At 38.8% G+C, this 22539-nt stretch overlaps 1 protein-coding gene across 9 annotated transcripts in view; it reads right to left on the bottom strand.

Moving 5' to 3' along the window:
- The window catches only part of NCOA1 (nuclear receptor coactivator 1), a 276492-nt gene that overhangs the window by 20712 nt on the left and 233241 nt on the right, over positions 1-22539 (bottom strand). For all 9 annotated transcript variants that reach the window (XM_073022823.1, XM_073022819.1, XM_073022822.1 and 6 more), the window contains 3 exons: positions 20931-21245; positions 11042-11143; positions 8390-8792 (listed from right to left, as the gene is read on the bottom strand). In XM_073022823.1, the coding sequence (XP_072878924.1) occupies positions 8390-8792; positions 11042-11143; positions 20931-21245 (820 nt within the window). The remainder of the gene's footprint in view (positions 1-8389; positions 8793-11041; positions 11144-20930; positions 21246-22539) is intronic.

Raw genomic sequence — 22539 nt, 5'->3', positions numbered from 1 at the left:
TCATCTCTGGAAGTCTGACTTGGGTTTTATTTGTATCTTCCACGGCTCTATTTAACATGTTCAAGCTTCCTCTTGCTTCTTGAACATACAGAATTTATAATTTATAATTGCTTTAATGTCTCTATCTACTAATTCTATCATCTGTGTAATTTCTGAATTTTTGATTGGCTGATTTTTCTCTTCATTACAGGTTGTATTTTCCTATCTCTTTGCATACCTGGTAGTTTTAAAAATCAGATTCCAGACCTAGTGAATTTTACCTTGTTAGGTGTTGGATTTTTTTCTATTCTTTTAAATATTTTTGACCTTTGTCTGGGCTATGGTTAGGTTACATGGAAACAGGTTAATTCTTTAGGTCTTGTGCCTAATGAGACAAGAGCAGAGTTTAGGCCTTATGAATTTGCCCCACTACCGAGGCAAACCATCTCTGAGTATTCTACTTGATACCCTCTGAATTATGGGGTTTTCTACTCTGGCTGGTAGGAAGAGCAGCTGGCCCTGTGTGAACTTTGAAGATTGTTCCCTCTTAGCTTTTCAGGTGGTTTTCTCTGGCCTTGATTTGTACACACATACATGCGTGCCTGCGTGTGGGCAGCAGCTCTCAGCTGAATGGGACCCTCTGCATATCCTACAATTCTCTATGTAGTGCTGTCCTCTCTGGTATGGTGCCCTGCTACCTCTAGGTGCCTTGGCTTTCCCAGACTGCCAGCTCTACCTCCTCAGCTCAGGGAAATGTCCTGACTCCTACTGGATTCTCCCTCCCTGCAGCACAGTCTGGACAATCTCAAGAACTACTGTTGAACGTACTTTGTCTGTTTTTTGTTTATTTGTTTCAGATGGGAAAATAAATCTGGTCCCTGTTATTCCTTTGGCCAAAAGTAGATATCCATAACAATTTAAAAGAGTAAAATGTTTTCTAAAAAATGTTTAGTGCTAGCACTCTGTTTTTTTTGTTTTGTTTTGTTTTTTTCCTGACAAAACACATCTCACAGTTAAATACTTTTAAGGCAGAAAAAGTTACGAAGGCGCAAAAAAAGGATACCATAGTATGACTGCCCATAATTTAGTATAATTCCTTTACATCTTTATAAAATCCTGTAAGATTCCATGACCTGCTTCTTTTACTCAACATTACATCATAAACATGTTTCTATGTCCTTGATGTCTCTTTGCAAACACATGCATATATGCCTGTGTAATATCTACTGTGTTCTGCCACTATTAATGTAATTTTTGTTATTTTTAATACAATGATTTTTTTTTCTCTTTTTACTTGGTTTATTTGGTTAAATAAAAAAAAATCATTATATTTGCCAGAGACGTAGTTAATTTACTCTTTTTTTATTACAGGCTACATTTTTTTTTTTTTTTTTGAGACCGAGTTTTGCTCTTGTTCCCAGGCTGGAGTGCAATAGTGTGATCTCTGCTTACTACAACCTCTGCTTCAAGCATTTGGGTTCAAGTAATTCTCCTGTCTCAGCCTCCCGAGTACCCGGGATTACAGGCGCATGCCACCATGCCCAAATAATTTTTGTATTTTTAGTAGAGATGGGGTTTCATCATATTGGTCAGGCTGGACTTATCTCCTGACCTCATGATCCACCCGCCTCGGCCTCCCAAAGTGCTGGGATTACAGGCGTGAGCCACCGTGCCCGGTCTTACAGGCTACAATTTTTTTTTTTTTTTTTTTTTTTTTGAGGCAGAGTCTGGCTCTGTCACCCAGCCTGGAGTGCAGTGGCCGGATCTCAGCTCACTGCAAGCTCCGCCTCCCGGGTTTACGCCATTCTCCTGCCTCAGCCTCCCGAGTAGCTGGGACTACAGGCCCCCGCCACCACGCCCGGCTAATTTTTTGTATTTTTAGTAGAGACGGGGTTTCACCGTGTTAGCCAGGATGGTCTCGCTCTCCTGACCTCATGATCCGCCCGCCTCGGCCTCCCAAAGTGCTGGGATTACAGGCTTGAGCCACCGCGCTCGGCTACAATTTTAAAACTATTTCAAATTTTCTGTGAAAGTTGACCTAACTTCAGACTTTACAGTTTTTTCTTTCACTAGATAGGGTTTATTTATTTTTGGTAAGGATTATATAAATGAAGCTACATATTTTCTCCTTGCTGCTTTCTCTATACGTAAGGTAAGTAATTTTGATTTAGAATATATGGGTCTCCATTTTTTTTCTTTTTCTATTCTTTTTTTTTTTTTTGAGACAGAGTTTCATTCTCGTTGCCCAGGCTGGAGTGCAATGGTGTAATCTTGGCTCACCACAACCTCCGCCTCCTGGGTTCAAGCAATTCTCCTGCCTCAGCCTCCTGAGTAGCTAGGATTACAGGCATGTGTCACCATGGCCAGCTAATTTTGTATTTTTAGTAGAGTTAGGGTTTCTCCATGTTGGTCAGGCTGGTCTCGAACTCCCGACCTCAGGTGACAACTTGCCTTGGCCTCCCAAAGTGCTGGGATTGCAAGCATGAGCCACTGCGCCTAGCATCCATTTTTTTTTTTTTTTCTTTTTCTTGTTTTTTGAGATGGAGTCTCACTCTGTCGCCCAGGCTGGAGTGCAGTGGTGTGATCTCGGCTCACTGCAACCTCTGCCTCCCAGGTTCAAGCGATTCTCCTGCCTCGGCCTCCCGAGTAGCGGGACTACAAGTGCGCGCCACCATACCTGGCTAATTTTTTGTATTTTTAGTAGAGACGAGGTTTCACCATGCTGGCCAGGCTGGTCTTGATCTCCTGAGCTCGTGATCCATCTGCTTCGGCCTCCCAAAGTGCTGGGATTACAGGTGTGAGTCACCGCGCCCAGCTTTTTTTTTTTTCCTGAATGACTCTAGAGGGTGGGTTTTTTGTTTTTGTTTTGCCACCATCTTCACTTCTAATGTCTTTGCATTAACCCGCCGCCATTTTAAACTATTTTGGTTGTGATCCTTAAAAGAAAAACCTCTTGTATTAGTGTGTTTTTAACCTCATTTATGATGAAATTAATTTCTTTTAGAAAAAATATAGCCTTGGTGTGGTGGCTCATGCCTGTAATCCCAGTGCTTTGGGAAGCAAAGGTGGGAGGATGGCCTGAGGCCAGGAGTTTGAGACCAGCCTGGGCAACATAGTGAGATCTGTTTCTATATAAAATAGAATAGTTAGCCGGGCACAGTGGTACATGCCTGTAGTTCTAGCTACTCACGAGGCTGAGGTGGGAGGATCACTTAAGACCAGGAGTTGGACACTGCAGTGAGCCAAGATCATGCCACTCGTGGGCAAGAGAGCAAGACCCTGTCTCAAAAGAAGAGAAAAAAAAAGAAAAAACAGAAAAAGAAAAATATGTATGTGAGAGGTACAAGATGCTTATTGTATTCTGGATATTACTTTGTGGAGTCAACAGTAAACAATAAATAAGAGACTCCAAGTACAAGAGCAAGCTTTTTGATATTTCTTTCTGGCCTCATCTCACATTCTACCTGTCCATACTGGAATGAACAGTTTCCCTTGTGACTTTTTTGTTGTTTGTTTTGTTGTTGTTGTTGTTTTTAGTGTTGGTCTTTTAATTTTATTATTTTAAAAAAGACTTAATTTTTTAGAGAAGTTTTAGGTTCAAAGCAAAACTGAGTAGATGGTACTGAGAATTCCTAACTTTAGACTTTACAGTTTCTTCTTTCACTAGATAGGGTTTATTTATTTTTGGTAAAGATTATGTAAATGAAGCTACATACCCCTTCTCCACTCACTCACATGTATAGCTGTCTTCATTATCAACATACCCCAGAGTCCATAGGTTACATTTGGGTTCACTCTTGGTATTGTACATTCTATGGGTTTGGACAAATGTATGATATGTACCCACCATTATAGTATCATAGAGAGTGGTTTCATTTCTCTCAAAATCCTCTGTGAAATGACCGAGTTTTAGTAGAAAGAACTAGCCTGTGGGTAATGAATTAGAGGAATACTTAAGAGTTCTGGTCCCAGTTCTGCCACTACACTGGATCTTGGATAACTTCCATCAGTCAGATAATCTAGTTCTTCTAGATGAAAAATTTTACAGTTCTATCTTTGCCTAGACTATGTTTGTTTTTGTTTTTTTTAGACAGAGGCTTGCTCTATTGCCCAAACTGGAGTGTAGTAGTGTGATCTTGGCTAGCTGCAACCTCCGCCTCCTGGGTTCAAGCAATTCTCCTGCCTCAGTCTCCTGATACAGGCATTCACCACCACACCCAGCTAATTTTTGTATTTTTAGTACAGACGGAGTTTCACCATGTCGGCTAGACTGGTCTCAAACTCCTGACCTCAGGTGATCCGCCTGCCTTGGCCTCCCAAAGTGCTGGTATTATAGGTGTGAGCTACTGTGCCCAGCCGGCCTAGACTATGTTAAGTCTCTCTGCTAGACTGACCATAACCAGCGTTGCAGACACGTGACAGTGGCAACTAGAATTAGAATTCATACTTCCATTAATTTATTTCTTCAAAGATTCATTGAGCATCTATTTACCGTGAGACCACTGTGCTAAGCACTGGAGAAACAATGGTTAAAAAGGTCACACTCTGCTCACGTAAGGAACTTGCTATTTAAAAGAAAGACACCTAGGTTAACAAGTAGTTTTAAGACAGGGTGGCAAGTACTTTATGATTAGGAGTGTCCAGGAAGACTCTGCAGGGGAGATATATCTGAGAGGAGGGAAGAATAGGAATGAGAAGTAAAGGAATAATACTTTAGATAGAGTATAGAGAATGTACAAAGCCCCTGGAAGTAAAAGAGAACAAGGTCTGTGCTGTTTCTCAGAACTCAGAAAGTTTACTGTAGCTGGAACACAGAACTATAAAAGGGAACGTGGAGTTGATGAGCCTAGGTTTGTACAAGTTAAGTTTGGGGTGTTGGTTGAAAATGCAAGTATGTGCATCCAGTAGGCAGCTGTACATATGAGCTGAGAGATACTGTTTAGAGATAGAGAATGAAGTCACTAGCATGTAAAGGTCCCTGAAACCCCAAAAGGAGATGAGATCACTAAGGAGGAATAGGTGGAAGAGGATTTTATTGTAGTTCACAGAAAAGAGGTCTTTAAATGGGCTTCCCCATGAAGTGGGCAGATACACTAAAGAAACCAATTTCTCATATTTACTTTGAATACTGTGTTAATAGACAACAATTTCTAAATGTCTGATTCTGTTCTTGCACACTCATCATCATAGCATGGTAGCCTAGAAGTTTCTTGTTTTCAGAAATACAAGAAAACTTACTCTGCCATTACTATGACTTACATGTTCCTTTATTTACTTGGGGCCTATATTAATCAGAAAGAGGTGAAAGCGAAGGATATAAAGCAAAGCTAATGCAGTTATTCATTGGTTTTACTGTCATCACTTAACACAGAAATCAGCAAGCTTTTTCTGCAAAGGGCCAGATAATACATGTTTTCAGTTTTGCAGGCCATAAAGTTTCTTTAACAACTACTCAACTCTTCTGTGTGAAACCAGCCATAGATAATACATAGAGCAGTAAGTATGGCTGTGTTCCAGTAAAACTTTATTAACCAAAACAAGTGGGCTGGATTATGGACCTTAATTTGTCAAACCTGGAAACATGTTGGGAACACATATATTTTGGTACTTCCTATTTCTTAGGAATAGAAGCATAAAACCAACAAAGGCCAAAGAGCCCTTCTATCTGGATTTCCTTAAGCCACAATAAACTGTTTTTGTTTTTGAAAAGGCTGGAACTTTTCCAGAACTTGATTTTGTGCCAACACAAAACCTGGTCCTCTACCAGACTGCCGATCAATTTGGAGCAAGTTTATAATTAAGAGTGGTGACAGAAATTTAAAATATTGCATCTTTAAACGTTCTTACGGCCGGGCGCGGTGGCTCAAGCCTGTAATCCCAGCACTTTGGGAGGCCGGGGTGGGTGGATCACGAGGTCAGGAGATCGAGACCATCCTGGCTAACACAGTGAAACCCCGTCTCTACTAAAAAATACAAAAAACTAGCCGGGCGAGGTGGCGGGCGCCTGTAGTCCCAACTACTCGGGAGGCTGAGGCAGGAGAATGGCGAGAACCCGGGAGGCGGAGCTTGCAGTGAGCTGAGATCCGGCCACTGCACTCCAGCCTGGGCGACAGCGCGAGACTCCCTCTCAAAAAAACAAAAAAACAAAAAACGTTCTTACTCTTTCCAGAAAAGCTAAACATTTTTCCAGTATTATTTTGAAGCAGTCCATGGAAGAACTGACAGCCCTGCCAGTTTGCAACTGGATGAAACCGCTGTTCTCTTCACTGCACGCAGCTTCTGGGTTTTGTTTGTAGTATGAATGCTGACTTTATAAAAAGCAAATTATTATTTTGTGAAAATATTTTTGTCAATCAAAAGTTGGTCTGGAAGAAAAACCGAGGCACCAGATACTCATGATAGGTGACAACACATCTTTCCCATCATGGTACGGTGAAAGAGGAAGCTCCACCCACTCCATTATTTCAGCTCACTTTGTTCTATGCCGACACAACTCAGATCAAAGACTAGACCCACAGCTGTGAAAGAAACTTGTCAATTTCACGAGAACCGGGGCACTGAAGGCCCACCTTTCCAGGTGGCTTTGTCAAGGAATGAAAGCAGGATATAAAGTCCTCCTTTCTTGACTTTCCGGAGGAAGCTTTAAAGTGCATGCCTGAAAATGGACAGAAATACTATTTCTATTTTTTTAATAGAAAAAAATCCTTAGAATAATTTCATAAGGAATTTATTAATGTTTGGCTTACTTCTAGTTAGTTTTTTCCCCTAACGCAGGAGATAAATATTTTGATTTAGGGCTCTGCAATCAATATCAGGAATGCTGCTAAAAACCCATTTGCTGTTTTAGTTAGATTGTCATTTTGGAGGAGGAATGGGGATGCAGATAACTACGTAAGTCTTCTAATGTTGGAGGAAGTACTTCTGCAAGCTAAAGTGAAAAAGCTTTGTCAAATTCTTTGCATACAGAAATTGTAAGACACATGGAAACAAAACCCTTTTGAAGGCCACACTCTTGTTCAGGCAACCATATAATTAAAATATGGATTTATAATCCTTTTCTTGCCCACACAGATAGTGTCAGTGATATAAACCAGCCAAAGATGACTTCATTGTCTTGAGGACAAAGAAACTGATGTGGCATAATTTTGATTAAAATGTCTTTGAAAGTTCTGGTGCTCTGGCACAAATCTATAGATACTTAATTTGATAGTCAAAGGATTTTAGTACTTGCTACCATCACAATGGAAACTCTAAATTGATTTGGCTGTCAAAACTGATAAGCATACTGCCATGTCAAAAATATCTGTATAACTTCGACATTTTATTCAAGTCAAACAGCAGCCTTCTCATGGAAATTCATTTTTAAGCAGTCTTAAAATTTACCTATTTTCTTTCATTTATATAATCAAGGGATTTATTTCAATTATTTTTCAGGAATTGACAATTAATTTTGCATAAAAGTCTGATTAAACAGAGTAGACTAATCAGGTGTGTATCACTGTCATTACCTATTAGAATCTCAAAGTGACAGAAAAGAAATAAGAAAAGATATTATCACCCAGGACAAAGAGAATGGAAGTCAGTGCCAAAGAAAGATTAAAAAAGAAAAAAATTTTTGGAAGCCAGAAAGTTGACTGAGGCTGGAGAGGAAGCTGCAACAGCAGCAGCTGAGAGTGATGACACCAATGAGTAGTCTGAGATACCCTGTGGAGATAAATTATCCTTGTGCAAATTGGCAAAAACAAAATCTCACACACAATGAAAAAACTACATGCGAATTTTGAATTAATGTACTAAAATCCATTGTGTGGGGAACACTTTCATTGAATTCTCATAGAGATCAATGAGAGAAATTAAAAAATAAGAGAACAGGCTGGGTGTGGTGGCTTACCTGAGGTCAGGAGTTCAAGACCAGTCTGAGCAACATGGTGAAACCCTGTCTCTACTAAAAATATAAAAATTAGCTGGGCGCGGTGGCGCATGCCTGTAATCCCTGCTACTCAGGAGGCTGAGGCAGGAGAATCACTTGAGCCCAGGAGGTGGAGGGTGCAGTGAGCTGAGATTGCGCCACTGCACTCCCAGCCTGGATGACACAGCGAGACTCTGTCTAACAAAAAAGAAAAAAAAAAGGGAATGTACTTTGTATACAAAATGCTCAAAATTTTAGAGTCAGACAGGTCCTTACAGATCCTCTAATTCAATCATCTCAGCTACAAAAGGGAGATAAGCCTCAAACCAGTCAATCATTTAGTGTCAAAAGCTGAGTCTGAATCCTGGGTCTCCAGACTCCCATGTCAGTGTCTTTCCTCTTCCACACACTGTTTTAATGTCCGAGCAAGGACATGAAGGTGGAGAGAGACCTAAGCCTGTATGGATTACTTAGAACAACATAAAGTTGTGACCCTCCTACCTGCTCCTGGATACTGGAAGACATTCTGCTGTATCTGAGGATTGATTCCAGTGCCAAACTGTCCTCCCATGTTTCCTGTCATGCCTCTGCTCACCATGCTGTTGCGGTTGGCCAAGGATGCTTCAGGATTTGCTGCTAGTTGTGAAAACGGGCTGGTAGAAGCAGGTGGGGTTCCTGGATTTGTACCATAGTTTGGTGGATAAGGGAATTGCTGTGGAGCACCCTGAGGAAGACGGGGGTTCCCCATTTGAACTGGTAGTCCAGATGAGGGAGGGAGGTTGTTCCCAAAGCTTTGTTGCCTCATAAGCATGGCTCTTTGCTGCTGTATTAGCTGCCTCTGTCGGTGCTGTTGACTGTACAATTCCCGCTGACGTTGTGCCAACATTTGAGCATTCAGGGGTGGCTGAAAAGCAGGACAAAACTCACTTACTACAATTATTATAATCACTCTCTATCCTGGAGAGTTTATTGGATTAAAGCCTACTTTCGTGGGGCAATAAAGTACATAGCAATTATCACTGTAAAGGGAAACTAAAACAGAAAAGGAACAAAAACCTCAAGTAACAAACACAGGAGAAAAAATGAATTAAGTACATTTTACAGACTAAAAGTAGTCAAGAAATGCTAAACAATATCTGACCATTATAAACGAGCACATAAATTCTCAATTAAAAGTTACACAGAACTGAAAAATTCAAAGAAAGTATATATTGATTAGTATTACAATATTGGCCATGAACATTATTAAGAGAAACATGAAAACCATAAGGAGGTGAAAGAAAATGTGCTTAATTACTTCTGTCCTATCCTTCATTAGATCATTAGAAGACTTTTTCAATTCCAAAAAATTTACTGTGTTTCTGTTAAGAAGAAACTTAGTTTTCCTCTTTCCTCACTGAGATCATTATCCGACTTTATTTAAACAAATTAAATGTGATTATAGGTGATTTTAATTTTCTTCATTATGCTTTTCTGTATTTACCAAATTATCTACAATGAACATGTATTACCTTTACAATTAGAAAAAACCTACAAATACCATTAAAAAAGGAAGATTCAGAAATCTAGGATCCAATGCCTAAGAAAATATCACTTAAAAAGAAAATAAGTAGAAATAAAATAGTAAAAAAAAAAAAAATGAAAAGAGCTATGTTGTAGTATTATTGGAGTTTCAGATTATTCCAGGCATTAGTGTAAGTGGTTTAACAGTTGTAATATTATGGATGAGGAAAAAAGTGGTCAAATTAGGTTAAAATCACTTTTTCAATATAACATGGCATATCAATAAAGGCTTCTTCAGAAAATGTCAATTCAGATTGAGAATCTGGTTAAAGCATACAGCTCTTGCCAACTACATACAGTTGAATCTAGAAGACACTATGAAATAAGACTTTCTGATAGGAATTATCTTTATGTGAATCCAAAAGTGGGGTCTTGTTTCCTTACAACCTAATTACTTCTGAATTAGCTAGCACTAAGATTGATAATTTGTAAGACACAGAAACTGAAATCTGGATCCATGAAGATGTCAATATCCGCTGCTTACCAACAGCTTCCGTCAATGCAGTCACGTGATGCATAAAGACATTTCAGCAATAAGGCATTTTAGTAATAAGACATTTCAGTTGCACACAACGGACCAAATTCGGTGGTCCCATAAGGTTATAGTACTACAGTATTTTACTGTACCTATTCCATGTTTAGGTATGTCTTGATATACAAATACCATAACAATTGACTACAGTATTCAGTACAGTAACATGCTGTACATGTTTGTAGCCTAGGAGCAATAGGATATACACATAGCCAGGATGTATAAGTAAGCTATACCATGTAGGTTTGTGTAAATACACTCTCTGACATTTGCGCAATTACAAAGTTGCCTAAAAACACATTTTTCAGAACATATCCCTGTCTTTAAGTGCTGCATGGCTGTACTTATCCCTTTAATAATACAGGTGCTGGCTTCCTGTATTTGCCCCTAATCCATCTAGTTTCATATTGTGGAGAGGAAAAGAATACTGTTTGAATCCTCTCTAAAATTCCTTATCTCTCAGACTTTTACATCAACTTTGTTATGAAATAAAAGTAAGTAGTTGAAACAAAAAATTTTTAAGTATGTATGGGGGTAAAGTAGGGAGTGAGTACTAGGTAACATTTAGAAGTCCACCTAGTTCTTTTTATGTTTAAAGTTCTAATGGCACTGGGTTTATTAAAAAAGGGATTTAAAAAATAAATAAAAGCTAGAAAATGCTGATGTTCAGACTGAATATAGTACACAAGATAGTTAAGACAGCTTAGCAATGTGACTGGGCTTTGATCAGGTTTCGGGTACCGTTCACACAGTTTCCTATCAGAGGCTTCCTGTTACTGGTGCTATTCACTACAGCAATAAGAGCTTTTTCTACTTAGTCATCCGGTATCCAATAACAATGACAATAATAACAATAAAACAAAACAAAGCACCATTTGCTTTAGATCAAATATCAGTAAGAGGTATCAAAGTAATTCATTCATTCTAGAAGAAAACTACACTACAAACATCATTAAAAGATCAGCTCACAGACCATTTCAAAGACACTCAAGTCAACACTTTACGAAACACTGTGTGGATTAAAGAAGTACTAATGACGTCTGGTTTTCTCACATTACCTGAGGTGTAATTTGCTGTTGCATGCCTGATCTCATATTGATGCCAACAGGAGCAGTTGCTGCAAACTGGTTTAAGATAGCTTGCCGATTTTGGTGTATCAACTAGAGAAAAATGGAAACAGTAAGATACCATATTTCTACACACAAGCACAACACTGGCCTTAGAAAGTAACATAAACTTTCTATTGACTACTAAAAAGTTTTAGTGTTGCAGGTTTGGTAAAATTATTTCCTATGTTTATTTTCCAAAAGGCTGGTAGTTTCCAACATTTATAAAACACTTATTTGCTTCCAAAACACTATGGCAAAGTATTTGAAAGTGGGATACACACACATTGCACTCCAGCCTAGGTGACAGAGCGAGACTCTGTCTCAAAAACAAACAAACAACAACAAAAAAAACATGTTAATAGTTATTTTAGATAACTGCTGTAATGGAGAAGAAGAAATATCAGCCTTAGGTCTTAAAATATTATAAATGTAAAAGCAGGTATACAATAAGGGCACATTTTACAAAGGTCTGGAAGATGAAGGGAAAGTTGAGCAAGCTGCATGGTATTCTCACTTGGAGGTACTATGTCTGGTGAATACCTATCTGGGGAAAATCCAATATGATTTCATTAGCTAGACAGTATTACGTAAGAAACAAATGGTCTGAAAAAATGGATTATTTAACTAGAAAAAGTAATTACTTTAGACCAGTTTCCCAAATTGGTATGCTAAAAAACATTGTTCTGCAGGATATTAATAGATGTGCTGGGAAAACAGCATTCTGTGCCATATGAAGTATTGGAAATGATGGGTTATACAAGGTAAAATAGATTTATTTACTGCAGAAATTTTATAAGCCTTTAATTGGCCAAAAGCACATTGTGGATCTCCAAGAAGGGATATACTATGCAATTTATTTATCATGAACCTTTTTTTCTGACATCTAACCATTAACACCCATCTCCCAGAACAGTTTTCTATGAACACTGGTTTGGAAGATCAGTCTAGACCAGGATTAGGGTTCCAGGTCATAGGCATGCCAGGTATGCCTTAACTGTATCTGGTAACAAAAGAAGTATTCTTGGAAATGAGATTTTCTTGACAACAATCTATAGATTAAAACATTTCTTCCTCAATAATTTGATATGAATAAACTATTCAGGAAGATAACAGTAACAATAATATTAATACTATTTTATGTTTATATGATACCTTGTATAACAAATTATATGTATATATCATACATTAATATATTTCAATATATTATACATAAACTAGAAAGCCTACGAAAGTTTTCTAAGAATCCAAAGAGCTATGAATGTGATTAAATCTCTTGTCACCAAATAGCTCAACTCTTAATTCTAGCTTCAGTCATTTTCTGACTCCCATTAGATCAGAAAACAAACCAATTTTTGGGAAAAGCTCATTATAATATAAATGTTAAAATGACAACTCTAAGGCATTGTGGAATAAGTTAAAACTTCTTTTTGAAGTTCTGAGTTACTTCAAAAAGAAAGATACCAACATTATAGCTTTAAAAGTCAAAAAGACTCTTAAATACCAAAACTGATATACTTCTTAAACTTGAAAGACCATGAACATAAATTTAAATAAACCAAGTTAATTTTATAAAGATTTACTTAAAAACTCAGTACATTCAAGATACTGTATAAAGTTTGCAGTTACAAAGGTGAGCAAATTCCTGTCCTTCTGGGAGTTCCCTACTGAATGGCAAAAGCCAATGCACAACAGTAAAATGCACAGGTGCTTTGTCTGCATAGACAGACACACCTACGGCAGCACAGAGGGAGCAGCTCATTCAGCCTAGGGATGAAGACAGGGACCATGAAGCATGAGTGAGCTCAACAGAGTCTTGAAGGATGAGAATGCGAGGTGGCAAGGAGGAGGGCAGAGTTAACTTGAGGCAGAGGGAACAGCAAGTATAAAAACAGGAGAGGAGGCAATGAGGACAGGTAAAAATACATTCCAAACATATAGATTTATATATTCTTTGAATTGTGAGATAATATACAAATGAAATGGGTAGGGATGGAAGAAAGATGCCTGATAAATAGTAACAGGCTCTTTTTAAGAAGAAGGAATTATTCTAAATAGCATAAATCTACAAGTACTTTCTGTTATAGGAAACCCGATCTATTTCTGCGCTTGAATTAACCCTTGTTCATTTTTTTCCTCCCCTTGACTATCTGTGTGTGCAACCTGACTAGTGCTGTGTACATCTGTCCTACTTTGACCTGCTTCTTTTCTCCAATTATTAAAATGCTTTGTTTTTTAACAAGTAGGTCAAGTTCCACTTATTCCAACAAAGCCTTCCCAAAAGGATCACTCCATTCCTTAGCTCCTTGGAAATCTTAACTGTCAGGGAGGTGGGGGATGGGAGGAGATTAGTTGTTAGTCCTTAGACACAAACACAGGTTAAAAGGCTTGTTGTAGAACAAAAGGAAATGTAGGGCTTGTGGCCAGTGGAAGAGGGCAAACCCATTCACAAGTATAAAATAAACACACGCAGTTCAGGCTAGCTGTCACTTTATCTGCCGGAATGGATATTCTTCCCAATGCTTTACCAAGAAGTCCTTCTATAGGAAACCTAAAAGATGATTATCTGGCCTAGAGGTTCTCAACTAGGGGTGATTCTGCCAAACAAGGGACATTTGGCAAGACATTTTTGCTGATCACAACTTGGGGAGGAGGTACTGCTGACGTCTAGTGGGCAGAGGCCAGGAATGCTGCTAAACATCCTTAATGCACACAACATCTCCCCCATATCAAGAATTATCCAGCCCCAAATGTTAAAGTGCCAAGGTTGAGAAACCCTGAGCTAGCTACTGCACAAATTCTTGCAAGACAAAAGTATTCTTTAAAGAAGTTTCTTGTTCTATCAGGCATTTTTTATTGCCAGAAACCTGAAGGTAAAATGTTTGTCTTCTTTTCTGTCCTTTAATCCTAATTCTGTTTTCTGATCACTTCTATTCTCTACAATATATAAAAGATGATCAATGGTGGTTCTTATAAAATTAGATATATACATTTGTTCAGTACCCTAATACATACAAATCTGGACTTCACTTGTTTTAAGATTGCTAACTATACCATATTTGTTTATATGTCTCCCTGTCACTTTTTCTTTACATTATTCTCCTCTTGATAGTTATGAAGATCATGATCCTTGCTGGGGAAGAAGAAAACAAAACTGGAGTAGAAAAATCGTATGTTTTGTCAGCTAATACGATACCATTTTCTTTTTCTTCTTCTTCTTTTTTTTTTTTTTTTTTTTTTTTTTGAGACAGAGTTTCGCTCTTGCGGCCCAGGCTGTAGTGCAATGGTGAGATCTCGGCTCACCGCAGCCTCTGCCTCCTGGGTTCAAGCGATTCTCCTGCCTCAGCCTCCCAAGTAGCTGGGATTACAGGCATACCACCCAGCTAATTTTGTATTTTTAGTAGAGACAGGGGTTCTCCATGTTGGTCAGGCTGGTCTCAAACTCCCGACCTCAGGTGATCCACCCGCCTTGGCCTCCCAAAGTGCTGGGATTACAGGTGTGAGCCACCGTGCCCAGCTTTCTTTTTATTTTTTCATTTTTTTTATTATGATTTTTTCTGTCACCCAGGCTGGAGTGCAGTGGCGCTATCTCGGCTCACTGCAAGTTCCGCCTCCCAGGTTCATGCCATTCTCCTGCCTCAGCCTCCCGAGTAGCTGGGACTACAGGTGCCCGCCACCACGACTGGCTAATTTTTTGTATTTTTAGTAGAGACGGGGTTTCACTGTGTTAGCCAGGATGGTCTCGATCTGCTGACCTCGTGATCCGCCCACCTTGGCCTCCCAAAATGCTGGGATTACAGGCGTGAGCCACCATGCCCGAGCTATGACACCATTTTCTAAAAGCAGCAGGTCTACCCATTTTTGCTGTTGTTCTTTTTCCCGAAATAGAATTTTAAACGTCCTTTATTGATATTATGGATATATTTCTTGGGTTTTTGCTCATTTGAGAAGTAAGCTGGTATCACACCTAATGGCTTGTAACTTTGTATTACTTTTTAATCATCAGCTCCTTCCTTCCTTTTTGCTGTTTTTTGAAAGTCTCAACCAATACAGATACACTAGTTTCCTAGGATGTTTTCCATATCTCTCCTCCCAAGTGGGGATTTATTCATAACTCTATAATTGAATTTAAAATGTTATAATCTTTTTACTCCTTTACACAAGGAGTAAAAAGTATATACTAGCCAGTGAGATATACTTAGGGTCAATAAATGATATCTATTTATATATTTTATTTTTTTAACATGTTTTTAAACTGATCTTAAAATTCACTAAAAAGAAACAAACTGTAATGTATATCTGAGTATATTCCTCTTTTCTTTTCTCAAATCATTAGGCATGGTGCTAAATTCTTGCTATGAGATGCTTATAGTCTCCTGTATTTGGGAAGAGGGAAGGAGATGATATAACCAATAAGTAAACAGATGGGTATCAATCCAGTGAGGTAAACATATTATGAATAGCAGATTACAAACTGGGTGTATTCTGGATACTAGTCCTTTGCCAGTCATATGGGTTGAAAATATCTTCTTTGAGTCTTTGTCTTGCCTTTTAACCTTGCTTATGGTGTCTTTTGTCTTGTAGGTCTTAAATTTTAATGTGAACATTAACTTTTTCCTTTACGTCATTTTAAAGAGGCTATAGAGATATTTTCATATTCATATTTAGGTCATTAAAACACTTAGAGTTTATTTTTGTGTCTCGTATAAGATGAGGATCTAATTTTTTCCTCCTCATGAATAGTCAAATGTACCAGCATTTATGATGCATGCCATTCTTTCCCCATTGTCACCTCTGTCTCTTATTAAGTCTCTCCAATATGTCTGGGTGTGTTTCTGGGCTTTCTATTATGTAGAGCTATTATGCAGAACCCTTTATTATGTAGAACTCTATTATGGTAGAACTATTTATCCTCATGCTAGTTCCACACTGTTTTAATTTTTTTTTTTAGAGACAATGTCTTGCTCTGCCACCCAGGCTGGAATGAGTAGCACAACCACAGCTCACTGCAGCCTTGAATTCCTGGCTCAAGCCATCCTCCCAACTTAGCCTCCTGAGTAGTTGAGACTACAGGTGTATATCCCCACACCTGGCTTTTTGTTTTTTGTTTTTTTTTGTAGAGACAGAGTCTTGCTATGTTGCCCAGGCTGGTCTCAAACTCCTAACCTCAAGCAATCTTCCTGCCTAAGCCTCTCAAAATGGGGGAATTATAGGTGTAAGCCATCACATCCGGCCTGCTTTAATCTTTAAAGCTTTGTTTTAAATCTTGATATCAGTAGAGCAAGTATATCCTCATTTTATTAATACTTCAAGATTGTATTGATGCTTCTAAAACAAATTTAGCATCTATTTGTCAAATTCCATGTTGAGATTTTGTTGGAATTCCACTGAATTTACTGCTTAAATTTGGAACAATTGCCATCTTTTTACTAGCAACAACGAATTAGAAGATATAATTTCTTTCATGAGTATTTTTTATTTGGATATTCTTCTTGCCTTTCAATTATGACTTTCAGTCTTCTGAGTTTTCAACAGTGTGAATTTCTTTTTTTTTTGAGATGGAGTTTCACTCTTGTCGCCAAGGCTGGAGTGCAATGGCACAATCTTGGCTCACTGCAACCTCTACCTCCCAGGTTCAAGTGATTCTCCTGTCTCAGCCTCCTGAGTACCTGGGAGCATGCCACCACACCTGGCTAATTTTTGTATTTTTAGTAGAGATGGGGCTTCACCATGTTGGCCAGGATGGTCTCAAACTCCTGACCTCAGGTGATCCTCTGGCCTCGGTCTCCCAAAGTGCTGGGGTTACAGGCATGAGCCACTGTGCCTGGTCTGAATGTATTTTTAATTAATTTTCTAGTAAAAAGAATTGTCATTTTTATTTCTTGTTCTTTTATCTAAAATCCTTGCTGAACTACTCTATTTGTTCTAAATTCCCTATAGATTCTTTAGGATTTTCTATATAAACAGTTGTATTATTTACATATAATTTTGTTTCTTTCTCATGTTTGCTTTTTATATTTCAAAATGACTTAATTTTTAGTGCACTAATGGTATTCATTTTTTGTCTACACTGACATGTACTTAGTCACACACAAAAAAATACAACCTGTCATTTAATAGGATTTAAGTCAGGATACTACCTCAGTTCACTATTTTATCCCAACTGTGAATTTAACTATATGACTTTAAACAATACATTTAAACCTCAATTTCTTGATTTAATCAGGCACTGTTATTGCCAACCCACAGCCATTTATTCTCCCCTTCTTTCTTGAAGACAGAATAGATTTTGTTCAGCTGACCATCCCAAATCACACAACTCCAGGGGTAATGCAGGAGTACTTTCAGTCAGTCTTTGCGAACCACTGGCTAAGGGTGTACATTTGACTCAGTTCTGACTAGTCAGACATGTGAAGTATTTTTCCCCCTTTTAAATTTTTTTTTGGTTCTTTTTTTTCTTTTTTTGGTGGGGGATGGGGTGGGAAGACCTTCTGGAAAAAGTTTCCTGGTTTTTGGAAAGAGGTACATAGGAAAGAAACAGTCCCTTTTCTTCTGCTAGTTATAGTTTTGTTTGCCTATGATATTTGTAATCATGGCATGCCAAGGATTGCAGAGCAAAAAGAGAAAGAACCTAGGTCCTTGATAACATCCCTAAATCTCTGAAGTAACCATACCTTGGTCTGCCTCCATTTTGAACTGTCAATTGGGTCAAAGTATTTTCTTTATTGTTTTACTATGCTGAGTTCATCTTTTTTTCTTTCCTTGTGGCTGAAAGCATCTTAACTAAGACAATGACTGAGAACCTTGGCCAGACCTGCTCACAGAAAGCCCTTAAGTGGACACATGGAAAATTCCTAGTATTTGCAGTACAAGTGAAGCTGAGTGACCTACTGCTGAAACAGTAAGAACTTATGGCTTAGAACAGAAAGGACAGGCCTGGATATGTGGCTCATTAGATAGCAGAGTTACTGTCTTAGTTGGCAGTAGAAGTTGTTTTTGCGTATAGACATATCTGGGGTTTATAACATAGTGAGCCCCAAATTCTGTGCTTCTTCGACTTGGTGGATACTTTATACTCTGTTGGACTACCATGCCATCTCTGGATAGGCATCCATGAGATTTAAAGGAAGCAAAGAACAGCAACTTTCACCTATTTGCATCTTATTCTCATACCTTTGCAGGGCTTCTCTGCTTATCAGCTGTTTCAGGAGCAAAAGAAAGCCAAAACAGCTTTTTTTCTGAACCAAGCATGAATCATCATTCCATTCATTCATGAACCTGACCTAGACCCTTGGTCTGGCCTTGCTCATTGACCCTTTAATATTAGGCAGTATTTACAGAACTTTACATTGTAAAATGAGCAGCTAGCACACCTACACTTTCCTTTACTTTTTTGGTTTAGCCCTTAATCACATACTGCTTGCAGCGTCACTTAACTTTTCAGGTATGTAGTCAAAACGGTTTCCGGTTTTGTAGTCAAAAAGCCAAGCAGTTGCCTGTTTCTTTTATTCCTTGTATTCTTTATAGTACCTAGTACAGTCCCCTTAAATATGCTCTGTGAAAAATTAAACACGGGGAAACTATTAAGCATTTCTTATTCTGGTGCCCTCTATCTAAAGATGAATGGAAAGCTACAAGAAGTAGTTTGTCTTCAATTAATATCACAGAACATTTATGATTCCTTCTCTTTCTCTTTTCCTCTCTCTTCCTTTAATTCTTCTTTGAATCCTTTACTCCACCCTAGCATTTAAAAAATTATTCCTTTTATTGTTATTCTATCATTTAAAAAAAATTTCCCTTTCTTAGTTCTCCTTTTCTCTTCCTCTCTTTCATCATCTTCCTTTTTTAAAACAGAATGGAAGCACATTTTATATCACATTTATGTTTATTGAATGCAACTTTATAGTAATAGCTAGTATTTATAAACTGCTACAATATGCCAGACATTATGCTACAAGCTTTACATGTTTTGTCTCATTTATTCCACACAACCAGCAGTGAGGGAAAGGAATTCTTTATTAGACTCTTTTTATAGATGAGGAATTAGAGGCTTTAAAAGGTAAATCATTCGATTAAGGCAAACCACCTAAGTTTAGAACTGGGACTTGAAACTAGAACTATTTTTTTTTTTTTTTTTTTTTTGAGACGGAGTCTCGCTCTGTCGCCCAGGCTGGAGTGCAGTGGCCGGATCTCAGCTCCCTGCAAGCTCCGCCTCCTGGGTTTACGCCATTCTCCTGCCTCAGCCTCCCAAGTAGCTGGGACTACAGGCGCCCGCCACATCGCCCGGCTATTTTTTTTTTTTTTTTTTTTTTTGTATTTTTAGTAGAGACGGGGTTTCACCGGGTTAGCCAGGATGGTCTCGATCTCCTGACCTCGTGATCCGCCCGTCTCGGCCTCCCAAAGTGCTGGAATTACAGGCTTGAGCCACCGCGCCCGGCCGAAACTAGAACTCTTAAAACCATTATATCGCACTGCCTTTCCAGTATAATTTATCTACTTCTTTCTCTTCGTTCCTGAAGTCTCCAGGGAACCTCTTTAAATACTTTCATAAAAATTCAAAGCAATATACAAATCTGATTTTAGAAACTACAAGATTCATAACAAGAAGCAACAATCTACAGCTCAGGTCCCCCTTTCCACAGCATTGTTGTTTTTTTTTTTTGAGACAGAGTCTCACTCTGTCGCCCAGGCTGGAGTGCAATGGCATGATCTCGGCTCACTGCAACCTCCGCCTACTGGGTTCAAGCGATTCTCCTGCCTCAACCTCCATAGGAGCTGGGATTATAGGCATGTGCCACCATGCCCGGTTATTTATTTTTTGCACTTTTAGTAGAAACGGGGTTTTGTCATGTTGGCCAGGCTGGTTTCGAACTCTTAACCTCAAGTGATCCACCGGCCTTGGTCTCCCAAAGTGCTGGGATTAGAGGCATGAGCCACCACGCCTGGCCCATAGCAGACATTTTTAACCATTTGCTCTTGTGGTCCTTAATGATTATCTCCGTATCTGCTGCTTATACAATCTTAAATATTTATGCCACTACGCCTACTCATTTTCTGTCATAAGAGAGAAGATTTAACTCACTCACAACTCCCAGGCCCCCAAACTATCCTTTCCTTCATTCTCCTAATATAATAACATCACTAGGCATCAATCTCTCCAACCTCAAACAATATAAATAAACTTTATTTTCTGTTCCAATAATTATAAACAGTATCTCTTGATGGTCTACTTTGTAAATTAAGCTGGTTCTCTTAATTTAACAATCGTATGATGTTCCTCTTAAATGGTTTGTATCTCAAAAAATAAAAATTAAATTGTCTTTAAGTTGTAGGTCTCAAAGTGCTTTATTAGGAGCCTACTGTCTTTAACTGAGTGAAAGGCCCCTTATCCCTTTCCTAGGAGATCAAGGACGGCTCTTCAAATCTTTCATGAAGGTTCCGGGAGTGGACTTGACACTTTTATTGTAGCAACTGGGCTGCCTTGCACAGAGTTTTGGAATGTACCTTTAAAAAGTACTTGCCGGCCGGGCGTGGTGACTCACGCCTGTAATCCCAGCACTTTGGGAGGCCGAGGTGGGCAAATCACAAGGTCAAGAGATCCAGATCATCCTGGCCAACATGGTGAAACCCTGTCTCTACTAAAAATATAAAAATTACCTGGGAGTGGTGGCACACACCTGTAATCCCAGCTACTCGGGAGTCTGAGGCAGGAGAATTGCTTGAACCTGGGAGGCAGAGGTTGCATGGGCTGAGATCCCATTACCGCGCAATAGCCTGGAGACAGAGTGAAATTTCATCTCCAAAAAAAAAAAAGTATCAACTGCTAAACAAGAGCACTCACCTGCTGTTGTCCCTGTAATCGCTGTTGTAGTTGAAGTCGAAGCTGGTTAGGTGCAGCCGGAGGTCTGTTTAGAGTTTGCCTGGGCTGCATGCCCATGCCAGGTGAAAAAGCACCTCGGGGAGGTGTTACTTGAACAGGCATCGTCCCCAGTGAAGGTTTTTGCCTGACCATGCCTTGGAAAGGGCTAGGGAGATTAGCAGTAGGAGAAGGAGAAGAGTAAGGCTGGGAATAAAGGTTGGGTCTTTCTTCCATCATCAAAGGTGGTGTTGCTTGTTGTGGTGGAAATCTCTCTGATAATACATCTAATCCGCCCCCCTGTTAGAAAAGAAGCCAGAATATTTTACAAATAAATTTCTGCCAATAAGTGACATGCTTCTGTATTTCTAGAAAATATCATCATATATTCATTCTGAATTCATGCTCTCCAGAAGTTTACTACCTAAAGAAATCATTTATAAAAGCTGCTTTTGAAATGGAGTAACAGATAGCTGAGATATTTAAAATGTCCGTACGGAGATGGCAATATAGTTAAAATAAAGGCTCCAAATCAATGAAATATAACTAAAAGGTTTGGGAAAAAACTTCATTGCAAAGCCTAAGAATCAATAAACTTTACATTTAATAGCTTACTATAGGAAGTAGATTCTTTTTTTGTTGTTGTTTTTTGAGACGGAGTCTCGCTCTGTTGCCCAGGCTGGAGTGCAGTGGTACCATCTCGGCTCACCACAAGCTCTGCCTCCCGGGTTCATGCCATTCTCCTGCCTCAGCCTCCCGAGTAGCTGAGGCTACAGGCTCCTGCCACCAAGCCCGGCTCATTTTTTTGTATTTTTAGTAGAGACAGGGTTTCAGCATGTTAGCCAGGATGGTCTCGATTTCCTGACCTCATGATCCGCCTGCCTTGGCCTCCCAAAGTGCTGGGATTACGGGCTTAAGCCACCACGCCCGGCCTATAGGAAGTAGATTCTTAAAGGAAGGATCAAGCAGGCATTTTTCTATCTCAGATATAAAATTCATGCTTTTATTTGAAAAAAAAAAAAAAAATCCACAGCTGATGTAACAGAAAGCTGTAGTGTTATGGTTTCCAAATGTTTTCACTATTACCCACTGTAAGAAATATAAATTGTGACCTATTTGCGCACACGCACATGTGTGTATGCGTGTGTGCGCGTATATGCAACTGAAAGGAGTTTCATAAAACATGACTTCTTTTTATGGGTTATGCATTCTCACACTTTGTATTCTACACTATTCTACTCTATTTAAAAATGCTGGTCAAGATGCACTAAAGTGATTTTATCACCCTATCATCTAAAAAAGGCTAACCTGGAAGTTGGAATACCATGGATTATACTGGCAGAAGACAAGCGTGAATGAAGGATAAATTAAGCTCTAAAATGAGAAATGATGCTATAAATCTGGATTCTATTCTGGCTGGAGCTTGTAAGATTCTGTTCCATGGTGAAAAGCTAAGACTTATTTCTAATTCTAATTATTATAATACTTTTCTTTAAAAAAACACTATGTATTATATATTTTGATAAGTTTCACAAGGGGTAAATTATAAAACAGCTAAAGCACAGTGGGTACAATATTTTACAATCTTGCTTAA

This window comes from Chlorocebus sabaeus, chromosome 14 (genome assembly GCF_047675955.1).
Source record: "Chlorocebus sabaeus isolate Y175 chromosome 14, mChlSab1.0.hap1, whole genome shotgun sequence".
Lineage (NCBI taxonomy): Eukaryota > Metazoa > Chordata > Mammalia > Primates > Cercopithecidae > Chlorocebus > Chlorocebus sabaeus.
This window is presented reverse-complemented; position numbering and strand designations above follow the sequence as displayed.